Source organism: Coregonus lavaretus, assembly GCF_964263955.1.
Source record: "Coregonus lavaretus genome assembly, chromosome: 13".
Taxonomy (NCBI): Eukaryota; Metazoa; Chordata; class Actinopteri; order Salmoniformes; family Salmonidae; genus Coregonus; species Coregonus lavaretus.
In genome coordinates, this window is record NC_140000.1 from 1162445 (window position 1) to 1181920 (window position 19476).

The following is a 19476-nucleotide window of genomic DNA, read 5'->3' on the forward strand; positions in this document are numbered from 1 at the left end:
ACAATTGCTCTTTGCACATATATTGTAATGACATAGATACTATATCTCAACTGCAACACCCTGGTACAACACAGGTGGTCTCTTTGTAGTTGTCTTTCATAAAGACGTTGTATAATCGCTTTCCCCCCCCATAGGTACAGGGACAAATGTGTTGCTAATTGACCTTGCCACATTTTGTCAAGGTGAGCGTCTGCTCAAACATTTAATATATACTGCATTTCTTTGCAATGTGTTATTTGGGCGTGAAATAGCCGTGCACTAATGCAATGACTCAGTTAGCTTTTGCTAATTTTAGCCTGCAAGCTAACCACCATGTAAAGCTGTGTTGTACTAGCTATGGCAAGATAGCTAGCAAGTGTGCTAGCAAACCGCTCTTGTTTTGTTGGTGTTAGTTAGCTATTCATGTTCAGGCTAAGCAATGGACATTGTAAAAGTGTTACAATGACAACAAAGAGAGACGACTGGCATTAGCCACATTGCAGTGCCAGTCGTCATGTGGGATGCATGCCAATGTTGACATCAGGGAGTTGTCATTTGAGATCAATAAATAAGACCAACCATTTCCCCCGTTAATATCTATTAGTTGAATTGACAAGCTATTTATTTAAATCTAATTATTACTATTCTTCATTTTAGGTCAAGGTAATGCCTCCTGGTCAGGTTGGTTGTATGTAGCAGGAGCTAGTCAGCTAGCTAGATAAAACAACGTCTGTGTTGGTGACTTTTATATGTGTATAAACATTAGACTCTCCTCTGGAATAGGACACCTCCATGAACAACTTGAATGACCCCCCTAGATGGAACATGGGGCCAGACCCACGAGGAGGTGCTGCCGACGGGAACCAATGGAATTATGCCCCCCTGGTGCCAATGCTGGCGCTGGCTGCCTTTCGTAAGTAGCCTGCACAGTACAGTGTTACACAAGGACAGAGTATTCACTATACATCATATGTGGCGTATAGAACTGAAGACGAAAGCTATAGACCTATCTTGCACTTACTTTGACAGACACTGACTAGCCTTATTCTCTTTTGTGGTGACTTCACTGCATTGCCCTACACCAAAATAGGTCGTCATTACAACATTATAACAGTATTATTACAGTCACTATATATATAATATTGTAGCAAAGTGATGGGGTAGTTCCGACCGGGGCTTGAACATGGGACTGTTGACCCAACACCTTCTCTGAGGAGGGGAGGTTGGTGAGTTATTATATGAGAAGGGATCAACAGCCACAAGGTCCTGGGTTTAAGCCCTAGTCAGGACTACCCCCTATAATAACCAAACAACCTCCCATCCTCAGGCTGGATCTGGACCAGAGAGTCTCAGAGAGAGATCATAAAGGTGAAGGCCCAGTACGACCAGGACATGTCTGCCGTGACCTCCAACCTTGAGATGAAGTACAGAGACACCCTGACGGAGAACCGGCGGGCGGCGGCCATCTTAGAGCTGGAGCTGGAGGAGGAGAGGCAGACGGTTCAGGGGTACCGCCGGGCCCTCATCTCACAGAGCCAGCGGGTCATGGAGGAACGCAAGCAGCTCCAGGTGGAACGAGAGGTGGGGGGGACTTGACTTAAAGATGCACTCCGGGATCTTAAGCACAACAAATTCGTAACATATTGCACAAATTGGATTCGTAACATATCACACATATTTCTAAATTTGTATGATGTCGCACAAATTGCAAAATTCGTAGCATATCACACGAAATGGATGACGTAGTACACAGAAAACGGGGACCACTTTTGGCTCGTCACCAACACTTTCAAAACTACTGGCTTAAAGTATCCAACAGTTAGAGAATGAATCTTTAACTTAGTTTTAGCTCCTAGTGGAGCCTTGTAAGGGCCTCGAAGGTGTGAGAGGAATGTTGCTTTTAAGATGGAGTTGTTATAAGCTACGGTTATTTTTTGATGTTTAAATACAAACAGATGGGGACAGTGAAAAAGAGACAGGAAAGGTATGAGACGTGTGCCAGAAAGAAGATTAAAATCCAAGCAGACACTGCTATACCAATACGTGTGTGCTGAAAGGCTGTGGAACTAATCGCTTGAGCACCCCAAGCCACAGTTGAGGTTTGTATTATCTTGTGTTGTATAAACATGTCATTTTCAATCCCCAGGCTCTGGAGCAGGAGAAGACAAAGCTTTTAGAATCCGGCGCTGCTGGTGCCATCCTCCAACGCGCTCTGGACAGAGAGAGCGACTGGCACCAGAGGGCCTCAGCCATGCTGAAGGATCTGGAGGAGGGCCTTGTAGAGAGACAGGGGGCCTACTGCAACCTGCTCCTCCCCAGGGAACATAGGCTGGAGATGGAGAAGAACCTGCTCCTCAAAGTGGTGAAGGAACCGCTGGGGACTGATACAGATCTGGAGGGAGACCTGAAGGACATCTTTAAGAACGACCGCTACTGTGCCAAAGGCAACAATCGCCTCCTCAACGTGAAGAAAATGGACAAGAGGAAGAATGGTAGCTTGATGTGGCTCTACCTCAGATACTGGCAGCTGCAGGTTACCATGGAGACGCATAAACGGGCAGAGGACTCAATACTGGGAAACAACCATCTGAAGTGACCTTGATAGGGTTGACATTAAGGATATAGTATCAGTCTTCTTGACTGCACAAATGTTTTATTTTTCACTAAAGGTGAATTAGTGTGTATATTTCATTTCCTCTACATCATATTATGACTCCTGACGAATGTAAACACTTACTTAGTTACTATTGAAACACAGTAAATGCCAATGGAATTGTCATTGAATGTCAGGGATATTTTCATGACTACAGTTTTGTCTATGCACTCCAAACCCAATGTTGGATGATATGAATGATACAGTATCATGAATTATAGAGGAATATTTCCTTTTGTAAAATCCTGTTATTTCCACTCTGGACATCACAGCTGTTTGGTCAGTCATGTAAAAAAAGAGTGATATACTTTATTTTGATATCACAGAAGATACAATGTTATAACAGAGACTGTGGTTGTGTCATACAATCATTCAATATACTGACATCTCTGACTGGCTACTTTGTGTGGTTTATTTACATTTGAATAATGGTTGAGTAAAGCCCAGGAGCACTTGACAATCATTGCTGACCATAGCATCATCAGGCTCTATAAACTTTGAACAAATGTAAACTGAATCTGAGAAATAGTCAAGCGAACTGTAATCTCTCAGATCAACAAGACCTTAGCAGACATTTACATTTTATTCATTTAGCAGATACTCTTGTCCAGAGGTGCAGTTCTGTTGGAAAAAGACAAACACAGTTATTGCAAGTAAACCCTTCTTGGAAACAGCCGCTATCAGCAGAAAAAGCCATGAAGAGGAAAAACAAGTGCAAAAGATTCAGGTGACCGTTGAGGCACGGCAACCGCCTATCAGCTTTAGCTCATCTACGACCAGGGGCGATCCAGCCCAGCCCAGGGAAGGGTGACATTTCCTGGCTGAGGCAGTAGCCCTGGGTGCTCTCTGCCCAGGGCTCCTGGAGGGAATAGTGGATGAACAGCTGAGCTCTGGAAGTCTGGGTAGGATGAGAAGTCATCCTTTCTAAGACACCCCTTAAAGTCCCGCTCCAGTTATTTTTGAACTCTTCCCGTTGAAAAACAATATCCCGGGCATAAATGTAGTAATGTACACGTACTTAAGCGCCAAAAAAAGCATTATTTGGAGCTAAATAATGCTTTTTAGACTCAACTAAGACGACTTCCTCTACGCCGCCAATCACTTCAGCTACGGAAATCTTGTCTTAAAGGGGCAATCCTAAAAACAAGAAAGCAGTCACCCTGCTATTTGCCCCTTTAAAGGGGAGGTGCCTGCACGAGGCGCACTGGGCTTTGCGTTGAAGATACGGAAGCCCTCTTTGGTGGCAAAGTCCCAGGCCAGGTCAGCCACCTGCTCAGCTATCTTCCCAGAGCCGGTTTGTCCTGCAAAAGAGGGATAGTTAAGCCTACAACTACATATTGTTCATATAACGGATGTAAGGTTTTATCCAAAAGCGAATTACAGTCATGCATACATTTATTTTATTTTATTTTTTTAAACATATGGCTGGTCCCGGGAATCGAACCCACTATCCTGGCGTTGCAAGAGCGATGCTCTTCCAACAGCTACAGAGGACCAAGTAATAGCTGACAAGCTTTAAAAGATCCACACGATGTACCTTTCCGAAGCATTATTAATTATCGTTGAAGATATTGCATGAGACACACTCCTACACTCTGGTCTACGTTCTGGTACCTGCGATGGTGTTCTTGCTCTCCCCCTGGTGGCTGGCTGCCAGGCAGAAGAGATGGAAGGCCATGTAGAACTGCCAGTCCGGGACTCCCTCCTCCAGACCCATAGAGCTGCTGTATTGCCCTATCACCTCCTCCACACTGGGGATACCCAGCTGTTCTAGGCCCTTGTCAGATATACCTGTAGGAAACACAATGAAACCACCACTGTGTTGATAATATTGAATCATACCTATACTGAACAAAAATATAAACGCAACATGTAACAATTTCAAATATTTTACTGAGTTACAGTTCATATAAAGGAAATCAGTCAATTGATTATTAATTAGCCCAACTGGGAATACAGATATTCATCTGTTGGTCACAGATACCTTTAAAAAGAAAGGTAGGGGCGTGGATCAGAGAACCAGTCAGTATCTGGTGTGACCACCATTTGCCTCATGCAGCGCGACACATCTCAAATCAAATCACATTTTATTGGCCACATGCGCCGAATACAACAGGTGCAGAAATTACAGTGAAATGCTTACTTACAGCCCTTAACCAACAGTGCATTTATTTTTAATAAAAAAGTAAAATAAAACAACAACAAAAAAGTGTTGAGAAAAAAAAGAGCAGAAGTAAAATAAAATAACAGTAGGGAGGCTATATATACAGGGGGGTACCGTTGCAGAGTCAACCGGCTAGTTGAGGTAGTTGAAGTAATATGTACATGTGGGTAGAGTTAAAGTGACTATGCATAAATAATTAACAGAGTAGCAGCAGCGTAAAAAGATGGGGTGGGGGGGCAGTGCAAATAGTCTGGGTCGCCATGATTAGCTGTTCAGGAGTCTTATGGCTTGGGGGTAGAAGCTGTTGAGAAGTCTTTTGGACCTAGACTTGGCACTCCGGTACCGCTTGCCGTGCGGTAGCAGAGAGAACAGTCTATGACTAGGGTGGCTGGAGTCTTTGACAATTTTGAGGGCCTTCCTCTGACACCGCCTGGTATAGAGGTCCTGGATGGCAGGAAGCTTGGCCCCAGTGATGTATTGGGCCGTACACACTACCCTCTGTAGTGCCTTGCGGTCGGAGGCCAAGCAGTTGCCATACCAGGCGGTGATGCAACCAGTCAGGATGCTCTCGATGGTGCAGCTGTAGAATTTTTTGAGGATCTGAGGACCCATGCCGAATCTTTTCAGTCTCCTGAGGGGGAATAGGCTTTGTCGTGCCCTCTTCACGACTGTCTTGGTGTGTTTGGACCATGATAGTTCATTGGTGATGTGGACACCAAGGAACTTGAAGCTCTCAACCTGTTCCACTACAGCCCCGTCGATGAGAATGGGGGCGTGCTCAGTTCTCTTTTTTTTCCTGTAGTCCACAATCATCTCCTTTGTCTTGGTCACGTTGAGGGAGAGGTTGTTATCCTGGCACCACACGGCCAGGTCTCTGACCTCCTCCCTATAGGCTGTCTCATCGTTGTCGGTGATCAGGCCTACCACTGTTGTGTCGTCGGCAAACTTAATGATGGTGTTGGAGTCGTGCCTGGCCATACAGTCATGGGTGAACAGGGAGTACAGGAGGGGACTGAGCACGCACCCCTGAGGGGCCCCCGTGTTGAGGATTAGTGTGGCAGATGTGTTGTTACCTACCCTTACCACCCCTTACCCAGGATCCAGTTGCAGAGGGAGGTGTTTAGTCCCAGGATCCTTAGCTTAGTGATGAGCTTTGAGGGCACTATGGTGTTGAATGCTGAGCTGTAGTCAATGAATAGCATTCTCACGTAGGTGTTCCTCTTGTCCAGGTGGGAAAGGGCAGTGTGGAGTGCAATAGAGATTGCATCATCTGTGGATCTGTTGGGGCGGTATGCAAATTGGAGTGGGTCTAGGGTTTCTGGGATAATGGTGTTGATGTGAGCCATGACCAGCCTTTCAAAGCACTTCATGGCTACAGACATCAGTGCTACGGGTCGGTAGTCATTTAGGCAGGTTATCTTAGTGTCCTTGGGCACGGGGACTATGGTGGTCTGCTTGAAACATGTTGGTATTACAGACTCAGTCAGGGACATGTTGAAAATGTCAGTGAAGACACTTGCTAGTTGGTCAGCACATGCTCGGAGTACACGTCCTGGTAATCCGTCTGGCCCTGCGGCCTTGTGAATGTTGACCTGCTTAAAAGTCTTACTCACATCGGCTACGGAGAGCGTGATCACATAGTCATCTGGAACAGCTGGTGCTCTCATGCATGCTTCAGTGTTGCTTGCCTCGAAGCGAGCATAGAAGTGGTTTAGCTCGTCTGGTAGGCTTGTGTCACTGGGAAGCTCGCGGCTGTACTTCCCTTTGTAGTCTGTAATAGTGTTCAAGCCCTGCCACATCCGACGAGCGTCAGAGCCGGTGTAGTACGATTCAATCTTAGTCCTGTATTGACTTTTTGCCTGTTTGATGGTTCGTCGGAGGGCATAGCGGGATTTCTTATAAGCGTCCGGGTTAGAGTCCCGCTCCTTTAAAGCGGCAGCTCTACCCTTTAACTCAGTGCGGATGTTTCCTGTAATCCATGGCTTCTGGTTGGGGTATGTACGTACGGTCACTGTGGGGACGACATCATCGATGCACTTATTGATGAAGCCAGTGATGATGTGGTGTACTCCTCAATGCTATCTGAAGAATCCCGGAACATGTTCCAGTCTGTGCTAGCAAAACAGTCCTGTAGCTTAGCATCTGCGTCATCTGACCACTTTATTATTAACCGAGTCACTGGTGCTTCCTGCTTTAGTTTTTGCTTATAAGCAGGAATCAGGAGGATAGAGTTATGGTCAGATTTGCCAAATGGAGGGCGAGGGAGAGCTTTGTATGCGTCTCTGTGTGTGGAGTAAAGGTGGTCTAGAGTTTTTTTTTCCTCTGGTTGCACATTTAACATGCTGGTAGAAATTAGGTAGAACGGATTTAAGTTTCCCTGCATTAAAGTCCCCGGCCACTAGGAGCGCTGCCTCTGGATGAGCGTTTTCCTGTTGACTTATGGCCTTATACAGCTCATTCAGTGCAATCTTAATGCCAGCATTGGTTTGTGGTGGTAAATAGACGGCTATGAAAAATATAGATGAAAACTCTCTTGGTAAATAGTGTGGTCTACAGCTTATCATAAGATACTCTACCTCAGGCGAGCAAAACCTTGAGACTTCCTTAGTATTTGATTTTGTGCACCAGCTGTTGTTTACAAATATACACAGACCGCCACCCCTTGTCTTACCGGAGTCAGCCGTTCTATCGTGCCGATGTAGCGTATAGCCCGCTAGCTGTATGTTATCCATGTCGTCGTTCAGCCACGACTCGGTGAAACATAAGATATTACAGTTTTTAATGTCCCGTTGGTAGGATAACCGAAATCTGAGGTCATCCAATTTATTTTCCAATGATTGAAGATTGGCTAATAGGATTGATGGGAGCGACAGTTTACTTGCTCGCCGTCGGATCCTTACAAGGCACCCCGACCTACGTCCACGATATCTCCGTCTCTTCCTCATGCGAATGACGGGGATTTGGGCCTTGTCGGGTGTCTGTAGGATATCCTTCGCGGCCGCCTCGTTGAAGAAAAATTATTAGTCCAATACGAGGTGAGTAATCGCTGTCCTGATATCCAGAAGCTCTTTGTGGTTATAAGAGACGATGACAGAAACATTATGTACAAAATAAATTACAAATAACGCGGAAAAACACACATAATAGTACAATTGGTTAGAGGGCTGTAAAACGGCAACCATCTTCTCCGGCGCCATTCTAGTATCTTCGCATAGAGTTGATCAGGCTGTTGATTGTGGCCTGTGGAATGTTGTCCCACTCCTCTTCAATGGCTGTGCGAAGTTGCTGGATATTGGCGGGAACTGGAACACGCTGTCGTACATGTTGATCCAGAGCATCCCAAACATGCTCAATGGGTGACATGTCTGGTGAGTATGCAGGCCATGGAAGAACTGGGACATTTTCAGCTTCCAGGAATTTTGAAAAGATCCTTGCGACATGGGGCCGTGCATTATCATGCTGAAACATGAGGTGATTGCGGCGGATGAATGGCACAACAATGGGCCTCAGGATCTCATCCCGGTATCTGTGCATTGAAATTGCCATCGATAAAATGCAATTGTGTTAGTTGTCCGTAGCTTATGCCTGCCCATACCATAACCCCACCTCCACCATGGGGCACTCTGTTCACAACGTTGACACAAGCAAACCGCTCGCCCACATGACGCCATACACGTGGTCTGTGGTTGTGAGGCCGGTTGGACGTACTGCCAAATTCTCTAAAACAACGTTGGAGGCGGTTTATGGTAGAGAAATTAACATTCAATTCTCTGGCAACAGCTCTGGTGGACATTCCTGCAGTCAGCATGCCAATTGCACTCTCCCTCAAAACTTGAGACATCTGTGGCATTGTGTTGTGTGACAAAATTCTAATTTTAGAGTGGCTTTTATTGTCCCCAGCACAAGGTGCACCTGTGTAATGATCATGCTGTTTAATCAGCTTATTGATATGCCACACCTGTCAGGTGTATGGATTATCTTGGCAAAGGAGAAATGATCACTAACAGTGATGTCAACTAATTTGGCCACAACATTTGTGAGAAATAAGCTTTTAGTGCATATGGCAAATCTCTGGGATCTTTTATTTAAGCTCATTAAACATGGGACCAACACATGTTGCGTTTATATTTTCTTTCAGTGTAAATGCATACTACTTCTTGGCTATGCGCCCTATATAGTGCACTACGTTCAACCAGGGCCCATAGGAATAGGGTGCCATTTGAGTGTTCTATCTGTGGACGTGGTCAAAAGGAAGGCTGGTAGGGTGTAGTAGTACGGTTAGGTAGTATAATGGTACCTGTCAGTAGTGGGTTGTCCTGGGGCAGGCAGCGAGCCATGCAGCTGAAAGTCAGGTCTGATAGGGGGTCACCCAGGTTTGAGCGGCCCCAGTCCAGCACTGCCACCACCTCCGGCTTCTCTGGGTGGAACACAAGGTTCTCCAGTCTATGGATCAAAGGGGGTTTGGGTTGGATTCATTTCACCATGTCTGTGTCCAAAATGGCACCCTTTATAGCGTACTACTTTTGACCAGAGCCATGGAATTAGTGCACTATATGGGGGAATAGGGTATCATGTGGGAAGCATACCTAATCAGGACTTTTCAAATACAAATATTACTGCTGATTATGTAAATGTGAACACGCTGTGCGTGTGTGTTACACCTGAAGCTGCCATGGATCAGCGTAGATCTCTGGTGTTTGGGGAGGTGCAGAGGAAGCCACTGTGTTAGTCTCTCCATGGCTGGGATGGGCGGAGTCTCACTGTCCCTGTACCGCTGAGTCCACCACTCTACCTGAAGCCCCGTGTCATCTACTACAGAGGAGAAAGAAGGAGAGAGAGATAAGAAGAGAGAGAGAGAGAGACAGAAGGAGAGAGACAGAAGGAGAGAGAGATAAGAAGAGAGAGAGAGAGAGAGAGAGAGAGAGAAGGAGAGATAGATAAGAAGAGAGAGAGAGAGAAGGAGAGAGAGATAAGAAGAGAGAGAGAGAGACAGAAGGAGAGAGAGATGAGAGAGAGAGAGCGAAAGAAGGAGAGAGAGAGAAGGAGAGAGAGATAAGAAGAGAGAGAGATAAGAAGAGAGAGATAAGAAGAGAGAGAGAGAGAAGGAGAGAGAGAGAGACAGAAGGAGAGAGAGATAAGAAGAGAGAGAGAGAGAGACAGAAGGAGAGAGACAGAAGGAGAGAGAGATAAGAAGAGAGAGAGAGAGAGAGAAGGAGAGATAGATAAGAAGAGAGAGAGAGAGAGAGAAGGAGAGAGAGATAAGAAGAGAGAGAGAGAGAGACAGAAGGAGAGAGATAAGAGAGAGAGAGAGAGAGAGAAAGAAGGAGAGAGAGAGAAGGAGAGAGAGATAAGAAGAGAGAGAGATAAGAAGAGAGAGATAGAGAGATAGATAAGAAGAGAGAGAGAGAGAGAGAAGGAGAGAGAGATAAGAAGAGAGAGAGAGAGAGACAGAAGGAGAGAGAGATAAGAGAGAGAGAGAGAGAGAAAGAAGGAGAGTGAGAAGGAGAGAGAGATAAGAAGAGAGAGAGATGAGATAGAGAGATAAGAAGAGAGAGATAAGAAGAGAGAGAGAGAGACAGAAGGAGAGAGAGATAAGAAGAGAGAGAGAGAGAGATAAGAAGAGAGAGAGAGAGAGAAGGAGAGAGAGATAAGAAGAGAGAGAGAGAGACAGAAGGAGAGAGAGATAAGAAGAGAGAGAGAGAGAGACAGAAGGAGAGAGAGATAAGAAGAGAGAGAGAGAGAGAGAGAGAAGGAGAGATAGATAAGAAGAGAGAGAGAGAGAGAGAGAAGGAGAGAGAGATAAGAAGAGAGAGAGAGAGACAGAAGGAGAGAGAGATAAGAAGAGAGAGAGAGAGAGACAGAAGGAGAGAGACAGAAGGAGAGAGAGATAAGAAGAGAGAGAGAGAGAGAGAAGGAGAGATAGATAAGAAGAGAGAGAGAGAAGGAGAGAGAGATAAGAAGAGAGAGAGAGAGAGACAGAAGGAGAGAGAGATAAGAGAGAGAGAGAGAAAGAAGGAGAGAGAGAGAAGGAGAGAGAGATAAGAAGAGAGAGAGAGAGAAGGAGAGAGAGATAAGAAGAGAGAGAGAGACAGAAGGAGAGAGAGATAAGAAGAGAGAGAGAGAGAGAGAAGGAGAGATAGATAAGAAGAGAGAGAGAGAGAGAAGGAGAGAGAGATAAGAAGAGAGAGAGAGAGAGACAGAAGGAGAGAGAGATAAGAGAGAGAGAGAGAGAGAGAGACAGAAGGAGAGAGACAGAAGGAGAGAGAGATAAGAAGAGAGAGAGAGAGAGAGAGAGAGAAGGAGAGATAGATAAGAGAGAGAGAGAGAGAGAGAAGGAGAGAGAGATAAGAAGAGAGAGAGAGAGACAGAAGGAGAGAGAGATAAGAAGAGAGAGAGAGAGAGACAGAAGGAGAGAGACAGAAGGAGAGAGAGATAAGAAGAGAGAGAGAGAGAGAGAAGGAGAGATAGATAAGAAGAGAGAGAGAGAGAGAGAAGGAGAGAGAGATAAGAAGAGAGAGAGAGAGAGACAGAAGGAGAGAGAGATAAGAGAGAGAGAGAGAAAGAAGGAGAGAGAGAGAAGGAGAGAGAGATAAGAAGAGAGAGAGAGAGAAGGAGAGAGAGATAAGAAGAGAGAGAGAGACAGAAGGAGAGAGAGATAAGAAGAGAGAGAGAGAGAGAAGGAGAGATAGATAAGAAGAGAGAGAGAGAGAGAAGGAGAGAGAGATAAGAAGAGAGAGAGAGAGAGACAGAAGGAGAGAGAGATAAGAGAGAGAGAGAGAGAGAAAGAAGGAGAGAGAGAGAAGGAGAGAGAGATAAGAAGAGAGAGAGAGATAGAGAGATAAGAAGAGAGAGAGAGAGAAGGAGAGAGAGATAAGAAGAGAGAGAGAAGGAGAGAGAGATAAGAAGAGAGAGAGAGAGACAGAAGGAGAGAGAGATAAGAAGAGAGAGAGAGAGAGAGAAAGAAGGAGAGAGATAAGAGAGAGAGAGACAGAAGGAGAGAGAGATAAGAAGAGAGAGAGAGAGAGAGACAGAAGGAGAGAGAGATAAGAAGAGAGAGACAGAAGGAGAGAGAGATAAGAAGAGAGAGATAGAGAGACAGAAGGAGAGAGAGATAAGAAGAGAGAGACAGGAGAGAGAGATAAGAAGAGAGAGAGAGAGAGACAGAAGGAGAGAGAGAAGAAGAGAGACAGAAGGAGAGAGAGATAAGGAGAGAGAGAGACAGAAGGAGAGAGAGAGAGAGACAGAAGGAGAGAGATAAGGAGAGAGAGAGAGAGAGAGAGACAGAAGGAGAGAGAGATAAGAAGAGAGAGAGAGACAGAAGGAGAGAGAGATAAGAAGAGAGAGAGAGAGAGACAGAAGGAGAGAGAGATAAGAAGAGAGCGAGACAGAAGATAAGCGAGATAAGAAGAGAGAGAGAGAGAGAGACCGACAGAAGGAGAGAGAGAGAAAGATATGCGTCAACAGCAACCTTGGGAAAATCCTCTGCATTATCATTAACAGAAGACTCGCACATTTCCTCAGTGAAAACAATGTACTGAGCAAATGTCAAATTGGCTTTTTACCAAATTACCGTACGACAGACCGCGCATTCACCCTGCACACCCTAATTGACAAACAAAACAAAACAAAGGCAAAGTCTACTCAAAAACGCTTTTGACTCAATTTGGCATGAGGGTCTGCTATACAAATTTATGGAAAGTGGTGTTGGGGGAAAAACTTACAACATTCTAAAATCCATGTACACAAACAACAAGTGTGCTTTAAAATTGGCAAAAAACACACACATTTCTTTCCACAGGGCCGTGGGGTGAGACAGGGATGCAGCTTAAGCCCCAAACCTATTCAACATATATATCAACAAATTGGTGAGGGCACTAGAACAGTCTGCAGCACCCGGCCTCACCCTACTAGAATCTGAAGTCAAATGTCTACTGTTTGCTGATGATCTGGTGCTTCTGTCACCAACCAAGGAGGGCCTACAGCAGCACATAGATCTTCTGCACAGATTCTGTCAGACCTGGGCCCTGACAGTAAATCTTAGTAAGACAAAAATAATGGTGTTCCAAAAAAGATCTGAGAGACAAGGCAAGAAGGGCCTTCTATGCCATCAAAAGGCACATAAAATTTGACATACCAATTAGGATCTGGCTAAAAATACTTGAATCAGTTATAGAACCCATTGCCCTTTATGCTCACCAACCAAGAATTCACAAAATGGGACAAACACCAAATTGAGACTGCATGCAGAATTCTGCAAAAATATCCTCTGTGTACAACGTAAAACACCAAATAATGCATGCAGAGCAGAATTAGGCCGATACCCGCGAATTATCAAAATCCAGAAAAGAGCTGTTAAACTCTACAACCACCTAAAAGGAAGCGATTCCCAAACCTTCCATAACAAAGCCATCATCTACAGAGAGATGAACCTGGAGAAGAGTCCCTTAAGCAAGCTGGTCCTGGGGCTCTGTTCACAAACACAAACAGACCCCACAGAGCCCTAGGACAGCAACACAATTAGACCCAACCAAATCATGAGAAAACAAAAAGGGAATTACTCGACACATTGGAAAGAATTAACAAAAAAACAGCACAAACTAGAATGCTATTTGGCCCTAAACAGAGAGTAAACAGTGGCAGAATACCTGACCACTGTGACTGACCCAAAATTAAGGAAAACTTTGACAATGTACAGACTCAGTGAGCATAGACTTGCTATTGAGAAAGGCCGCCGTAGGCAGACCTGGCTCTCAAGAGAAGACAAGCTATGTGCACACTGCCCACAAAATGAGGTGGAAACTGAGCTGCACTTCCTAACCTGCCAAATGTATGACCATATTAGAGACACATATTTCCCTCAGATTAGACAGACCCACAAAGAATTCGAAAAAAACAAATCCAATTTTGATAAACTCCCATATCTATTGGAGTGTGCCATCACAGCAGCAAGATTTGTGACCTGCTGCCACAAGAAAAGAGCAACCAGTGAAGAACAAACGCCATTGCAAATACAACCCATATTTATGTTTATTTATTTTCCCTTTTTTACTTTAACTATTTGCAAATCGTTACAACACTGTACATAGCCATAATATCACATTTGAAATGTATTTATTATTTTTTAACTTTTGTGAGTGTAATGTTTACTGTTCTGTTTTATTGTTTATTTCACTATTGTTTATTATCTATTTCACTTGCTTTGACAATGTTAACATATGTTTCCCATGCCAATAAAGCCCTTAAATTGAATTGAGAGGAGAGAGAGAGTGAAAGCGAGAGATAAAGTGAGAGAGAGACGAGAGAGTGAAGGAGAGAGAGAGAGAGATGAGAAGGGGAGAGAGAGATGGAGAGAGGAGGAGAGAGAGAGAGAAAGAGAGATGAGAAGGGGAGAGAGAGAGAGAGAGAAAGAGAGAGAAGGAGAGAGAGAGAGAGAGAGAGAGAGAGAGAGAGAGAGAGAGAGAGAGAGAGAGAGAGAGAGAAGGAGAGATAATGACACAAAACAATCTTTGTTAATTCATTAATGAATCACCTGGCTCGCCGTAGTCCTCCAGGCCGACTGCTGTAGTATCTAGACGGTGGATCTGGCAGAGTGTGTGTTCCATGGCTTGGTACAAGGCCCTCCTGTCCCCAGGGGTCAGGCCTGGCAGGGAGGGGTCACTGAACATCCTCCCTAGACAGACCTCCATCAAGAGGAAGGGAGCACCCAGGACACTGAACAACACAACCACATACAGGAAGAAGACAGAGACAGACAAACTGGGATAAAAAACTCATCTACAACTATGTAACGTGCATGAGTGTATGTATGTTTGTGTTTGTGTTTGTGTGTGTGTGTGTGTGTGTGTGTGTGTGTGTGTGTCCGTCAGGCAGTGTGTGTTCTCACCTTGGGTCCTCACATAGACCAATGATCTCTGGAACAGGGATGCCGGATCCATTGAGAGCTTTCAATAACCTGTGGAGTACAGAGAATAGAGTGATGTATGAAGAAATGGCACCCTATTCCCTCTATAGTGCACTACTTTTGACCAGGGCCCATAGGGAACATGGTGCCGTTTGGGACGCGGGCAAGTGATCTAGATAGGAGAGAGGGATGATCAATCCAGATGCTGATCACTTCCATCTCACACCCATCTGATTCCCACAGCTAGGTAGGTGGCGTGTTGGAGCGACCCTACCTGTACTCCGTCTCCATGGCTTGGGAGCCCTTCTGCTGTTTCCTCAGGAGTAGATGGCGCCCTCCAGTGGTCAAGTGATATAAGGAGTTTGACTGGCTGGGGCTGAGTTGTTGGACAGGAACAGGGTCTAATTCAGATATAGAGACAGACTGTATCAACAACAGTAAATAGAGACACCGGCTGTGTCCCAAATGGCATCTTATTCCCTTATTCCCACTTCTTTTGACAAGGGCCTTTAGGAATATGTTTCCATTTGGGACGCAGCCACCGTCTTCATACAGGAGAGCTTTGAAAGACAGCATAGATCAACATACATGTCCCTGGTCCTTCCTTCCCCCAGTGCCTTTAGAGGCTACTGAACTTTGTACTGACAACACTGAGGTAATATCAATTCTATCCATTTCTAGACAGACATTTTGAAATGGATATACAGTTGAAGTCGGAAGTTTACATACACTTAGGTTGGAATCATTAAAAAACTCGTTTTTCAACCACTCCACACATTTCTTGTTAACTAACTATAGTTTTGTCAAGTCGGTTCGGACTTTAGGTGGGTGTTAAGAAGCGCGGTTTGGCGTGTCATGTTTCGGAGGACGTATAACTTGACCTTCGCCTCCAGAGCTCGCTGGGGAGTTGCAGCAATGAGACAAGATCGAAAATTGGGGAGAATAAAATCCATTGATAGATGTACCTTTGTCAGACAGATGGAGAGCCTTCCTCAGGTACTGTGTGAGTTGGTCCATAGGGAGCTTTGTGGCCCCAGAGCCTGGCCCAGGAACAAACCCTGACAGGGGGATACCCAGCACCCCTTCCAGCTCCTTCACTGCCACTGCAAGGTCCCCTACCTGGATAACAATATCTATCAACAACTAGTGGCTCTGTCACAGTCTGTGGGTTATGTTCCCTAGTGTTTTGTGACTACTACGAAGCTTGGGGAAGACCTTCAGGTTGAAACATTGCTCAATGAAACAACGAGAGCATTCACTTGCACAGTGCACCACAAAATCTCCAAGATACAGTGGTATTGGTAAGGGGGAGTTATGAATGCAGAGATGGGGCTCACTCACCTTGATAGCATGCATCCCTAACTGGGCAGCTGCCTTAACGTTGAACTCCAGGTCATCCAGGAACACAGCTTCATGGGCAGAGACACCCAGTCTGTTCAGACACAGGTGGTAGATCCTGGGGTCTGGCTTACTGAGGCCCTCCCTACACGATTCAACTATCTACAACCAGAGATGGATGGAGGGGGGAGAGAGAGAGAGGAATGGTTAGGGGGTACAGCAGTAATGAGAGAGGTGGGAAAGAGGGATGGTGAGAGAGGGGATGGGAACAGATGGGGGAGAGAGAGAGAAAGTCTGCATTGAATTCATAATGCAATTTCTGCACTAACTGTTACACAGCTACTATTTACTTTTAATATCATTACTACATAATGCTTGCGTCCCAATTCCTATGTAGTGCACTACTTTTGACCAATGTCTATAGGGCTCCCATAGGGCTCTGATCAAAAGTAGTGCACTATATAGGGAATAGGGGGCTATTTGGGACGCAGGCAATGTAAACATAAAATGCTTAGTCACCACATCGAAGAGAGAGTGGTCCAGAGGCAGGAAGGGGTCACCGTTCAGCTGGAGGAAGTTGTTGCTGAGGACAGCAGTCTTCAGGCCCCTGGAGCGAGCACACAATATGGCCTCCATCATGACGGGTAGAGGCTTGGTCATTGGCCCACTGGTCAGGTCAGACAAGAATGAGCCAATGGGAACAGGACATCCTGCCTGAGGGTGGAGCAGCAGAGGGGGATAATGAATGAAGATATGGGGGTGAATCCCAAACGGCACCCTATTCCCTTGTTTAGTGCACTACTTTAGACCAGGGCCAATAGGGTACAGGCTGTAGGTACAGAGATACATGGCTAGTCGTGATGTAATAGACAGAAGCTCACTATCTCACTGCATTGCCTGCCGAAGGCCTCCACAAACTCCTCAGCCCCAAGCTCTCCACGCATGAACCTCTTCCACGCGTTCACCTCACCACCTGTCCTGATGGCCTTGCCCAGCGTGCCCAGAGGAACACTGTTCTGTTGTTCAAACACTACAGAGAAAAAAGAGACCAATAATATTATGTTGCACTGTATTGACTTGTATGTCTTGAGGCCCTTTGCTCCATTAGGAGTTGAACGGAAATAAGTAGGCCTCCCGTAATTGACTATTTTTGATGTTGTGTTATACAAGGCTTGTGTGGTACATTGTGTGGTACATTGTGTGGTCTATATGACATACCTGTTGCCACTTTGACAGGTGACGGAATGAGCACTCCATACATGTCAAAAATGACAGCTTTGTAAGTGGAGATGGCAGCAAAGCTTCTGTGACAGAGGCTAGGCGTCTTCAGACTCCACAACTGAGACCTGAATTGTGCAGCAGTCCGCATCTTCATCATCATCATCATCATCATCATCTTGGTTTTGCACAAGAAAAGGGTACAAAGATTGTTAGTCAAATGAGAGAAGAGAACACTCTAAAACAAGTAAAGATTGGTGCCCTGCGTCTGACAACAATACCTCCTTGGGTAAATCAAAATCCTAACATTGGAAAGTTACTAGGAGACAGTAGAAAAGTGTTCCCCTTCTTTCAATCTGACGTCTTACTTCAACGTTGTCACTGTCAGATTGTTGTCAACGTCTCTCTCTTACCTGTGTTGACCTTACGCTGGCTAACGTTGATTGCAGAGTATGATGTGATATTCTTGTATTCTGAAGAGATACATTTGCAGTACTGTTTACAATGCAGACATGTTGTACTTGAATGTAGGTCATGTGATTATTACGTGGCTTTGGGGGCAGGGTGGTTACGTCGTTACGTTGGAACGCCCTCTATTTGGTTTAGGGTAAATATCTGAGCAGAAGAATGGGATGAAGACTGATATGTACTCATGATATGAGTTTATAACAATAACTATAATTTACCAAATGTGTTCGCAAAGGTAAAACAATTTGCAATTCATTCCAAAGAGGACAACGCCCTCACAAAATACATGAGAAATGTATGCCATTAGATAGCTAGAAACTGGCTGACAGTTTTTGGCTAGATATTATTCTGCAGAGCTAACGTTGGCAAGTTAGCTTGCTGCTAGCAAGTTAGCGAACTTGCTAGCGTTATCGTCGGACAAGCTAATAGCTAACTTAACTAGCTAACCCAAATAGTAGTTCGCTTGCCATCTAGTCTGTGAAATACATGGATTTCATTCATATATTCATCTAACTTTCTTTGCCCTTGTCATATCACCATCTTTTAGTTAGCTAGCTATACGTTAGTTAGGTAGTTAGCCCTGTTAAACATGTAACGTTAGCTAGCTAACTTAGCCACCTTACTTATTGCAAAGTTAACTAGTTACTGTAGCATTAGTTACCATAGTAAATTGACAACTAACGGCCAGCTAGCTAAACGTTTTGTTGCTAATTAATATACTATCTTTCGATCATTAAATGTTCATATAACGCTTGATTTATCACTCGACTATTGCCACTTTTAATAACCGACATGCTAGTTGGCTAACTAACCGCTTGTGTAACTTTAGCTAGTTAGCGGTAATCTAGCTAGCTAGTTTACGATAGCCTGCTAGCTAACTACCTCGTTTAGTAAATTAGGCTAGCTAGCTATCTTAGTAAATTAGGCTTGGTAGCTATCTTAGTAAATTAAGCTAGCTAGCTAGTTAAAGAATAATATGAAAATATATGGTTGACGTTTGTTAGTCAACTCAACATACGAGTTGATTAACTAGCTAACTAGCACTGGTTTGAATGATTGTGCATGATGTTTTAATTAGTAAAAGGTGTCAGTTGGGTGAGTATATGTGGTGTCATTTTAGCCAGAATAGATTCTGACCCTACACTTGCTTACAGTTGCACTGGGGTCAGACAGGCTTCCTGTTTAGATTAAGACACTACTGAGCTGGCACAAGATATGGCTCAGAAAACGTACCTCAATACAGGGATGAGAAAGATGAGAAATGCATTGTACTCTGAATTGTCCCATTATTCCAACTGTTACACCGAGAAGATTGAACGACTGATAGCTAATAGCCACAGCTGCCATTATGGAATTGCTGCTGTGGCTTCTGCTACCTACTATGAGGACGAAAAGGTCACTTTTATGGAAAAACTAGAAGTCATTAAATCTTCTGTGTAACAGTTGGTATAATGGGAGAATTCGGAGTACAATGAATTTCTCATCCCTCGATTGAGGTACTTTTTTTGAGCTATATCTTGCACCGGCTCCGCGGTGTCTTAATCGAAACTGGAAGCCTGTCTGACCCCAATGCAGCTGTAAACAAGTGTAGGGTCTGAATCTATTCTGGCTAGTGGCATGTCTGAACAGCTTGTTTGAAAGCCAGTTGGCTTACTAGAGAGGACGTTAGCTAGCTAGCCAGCTATCTGTTTGAAGAACGTTTTTGCTTTATGAATCAACTGGAATACTGCTGACCAATGTGAGCAAACTATCATG

The 19476-nt window shown here is 44.7% G+C and overlaps 3 protein-coding genes across 10 annotated transcripts in view; 2 read left to right on the top strand and 1 right to left on the bottom strand.

Annotated features, from left to right (window-relative positions):
• The first annotated feature begins 77 nt into the window (after positions 1 to 77).
• LOC311140621 (coiled-coil domain-containing protein 127-like) lies at positions 78 to 3025 on the top strand. 3 transcript variants are annotated; one of them, XM_084175751.1, is made up of 5 exons: positions 94 to 182; positions 637 to 660; positions 763 to 892; positions 1307 to 1560; positions 2126 to 3025. In XM_084175751.1, the coding sequence occupies exons 2-5, from the start codon at positions 646 to 648 to the stop codon at positions 2573 to 2575; spliced, it is 849 nt and encodes a 282-aa protein (XP_084031877.1). In that variant the 5' UTR covers positions 94 to 182; positions 637 to 645; the 3' UTR covers positions 2576 to 3025. The 3 variants fall into 3 exon arrangements, with proteins under 3 accessions (XP_084031879.1, XP_084031878.1, XP_084031877.1); XM_084175753.1 differs by lacking the exon at positions 637 to 660 and having other exon boundaries at positions 78 to 182; positions 1307 to 1548; XM_084175752.1 differs by lacking the exon at positions 637 to 660 and having other exon boundaries at positions 86 to 182.
• Positions 3026 to 4232: 1207 nt separating this feature from the next.
• On the bottom strand, positions 4233 to 17766 carry LOC311140616 (acyl-CoA dehydrogenase family member 10-like; the record flags this gene model as incomplete). The annotated part of the gene is made up of 12 exons (XM_084175746.1): positions 17667 to 17766; positions 17254 to 17431; positions 16917 to 17065; positions 16555 to 16749; positions 16039 to 16197; positions 15663 to 15816; positions 14972 to 15098; positions 14680 to 14748; positions 14326 to 14507; positions 9458 to 9608; positions 9094 to 9239; positions 4233 to 4423 (listed from the first exon to the last, which is right to left on the bottom strand). Exons 2-12 carry the CDS (start codon positions 17429 to 17431, stop codon positions 4233 to 4235), a joined length of 1701 nt encoding a protein of 566 aa, XP_084031872.1. The 5' UTR covers positions 17667 to 17766.
• An 86-nt stretch (positions 17767 to 17852) lies between these two features.
• The window catches only part of LOC311140608 (PHD finger protein 20-like protein 1), a 41750-nt gene continuing 40126 nt past the window's right edge, over positions 17853 to 19476 (top strand). For 4 of the 6 annotated variants that reach the window (XM_084175733.1, XM_084175734.1, XM_084175735.1 and 1 more), the window contains exon 1: positions 17853 to 17956. In XM_084175733.1, the coding sequence (XP_084031859.1) occupies positions 17943 to 17956 (14 nt within the window). In that variant the 5' untranslated portion in view covers positions 17853 to 17942. The remainder of the gene's footprint in view (positions 17957 to 19476) is intronic. The other 2 variants (XM_084175737.1, XM_084175738.1) reach the window with 1 other exon arrangement.

What these genes read in the sequence shown, in the direction of transcription:
- LOC311140621 (XM_084175751.1), top strand. An exon ending in GCTGGCGCTGGCTGCCTTTC is followed by an intron (nt 893 to 1,306) that starts GTAAGTAGCCTG and finishes TCCCATCCTCAG; the next exon opens with GCTGGATCTGGACCAGAGAG. An exon ending in AGCTCCAGGTGGAACGAGAG is followed by an intron (nt 1,561 to 2,125) that starts GTGGGGGGGACT and finishes TTCAATCCCCAG; the next exon opens with GCTCTGGAGCAGGAGAAGAC.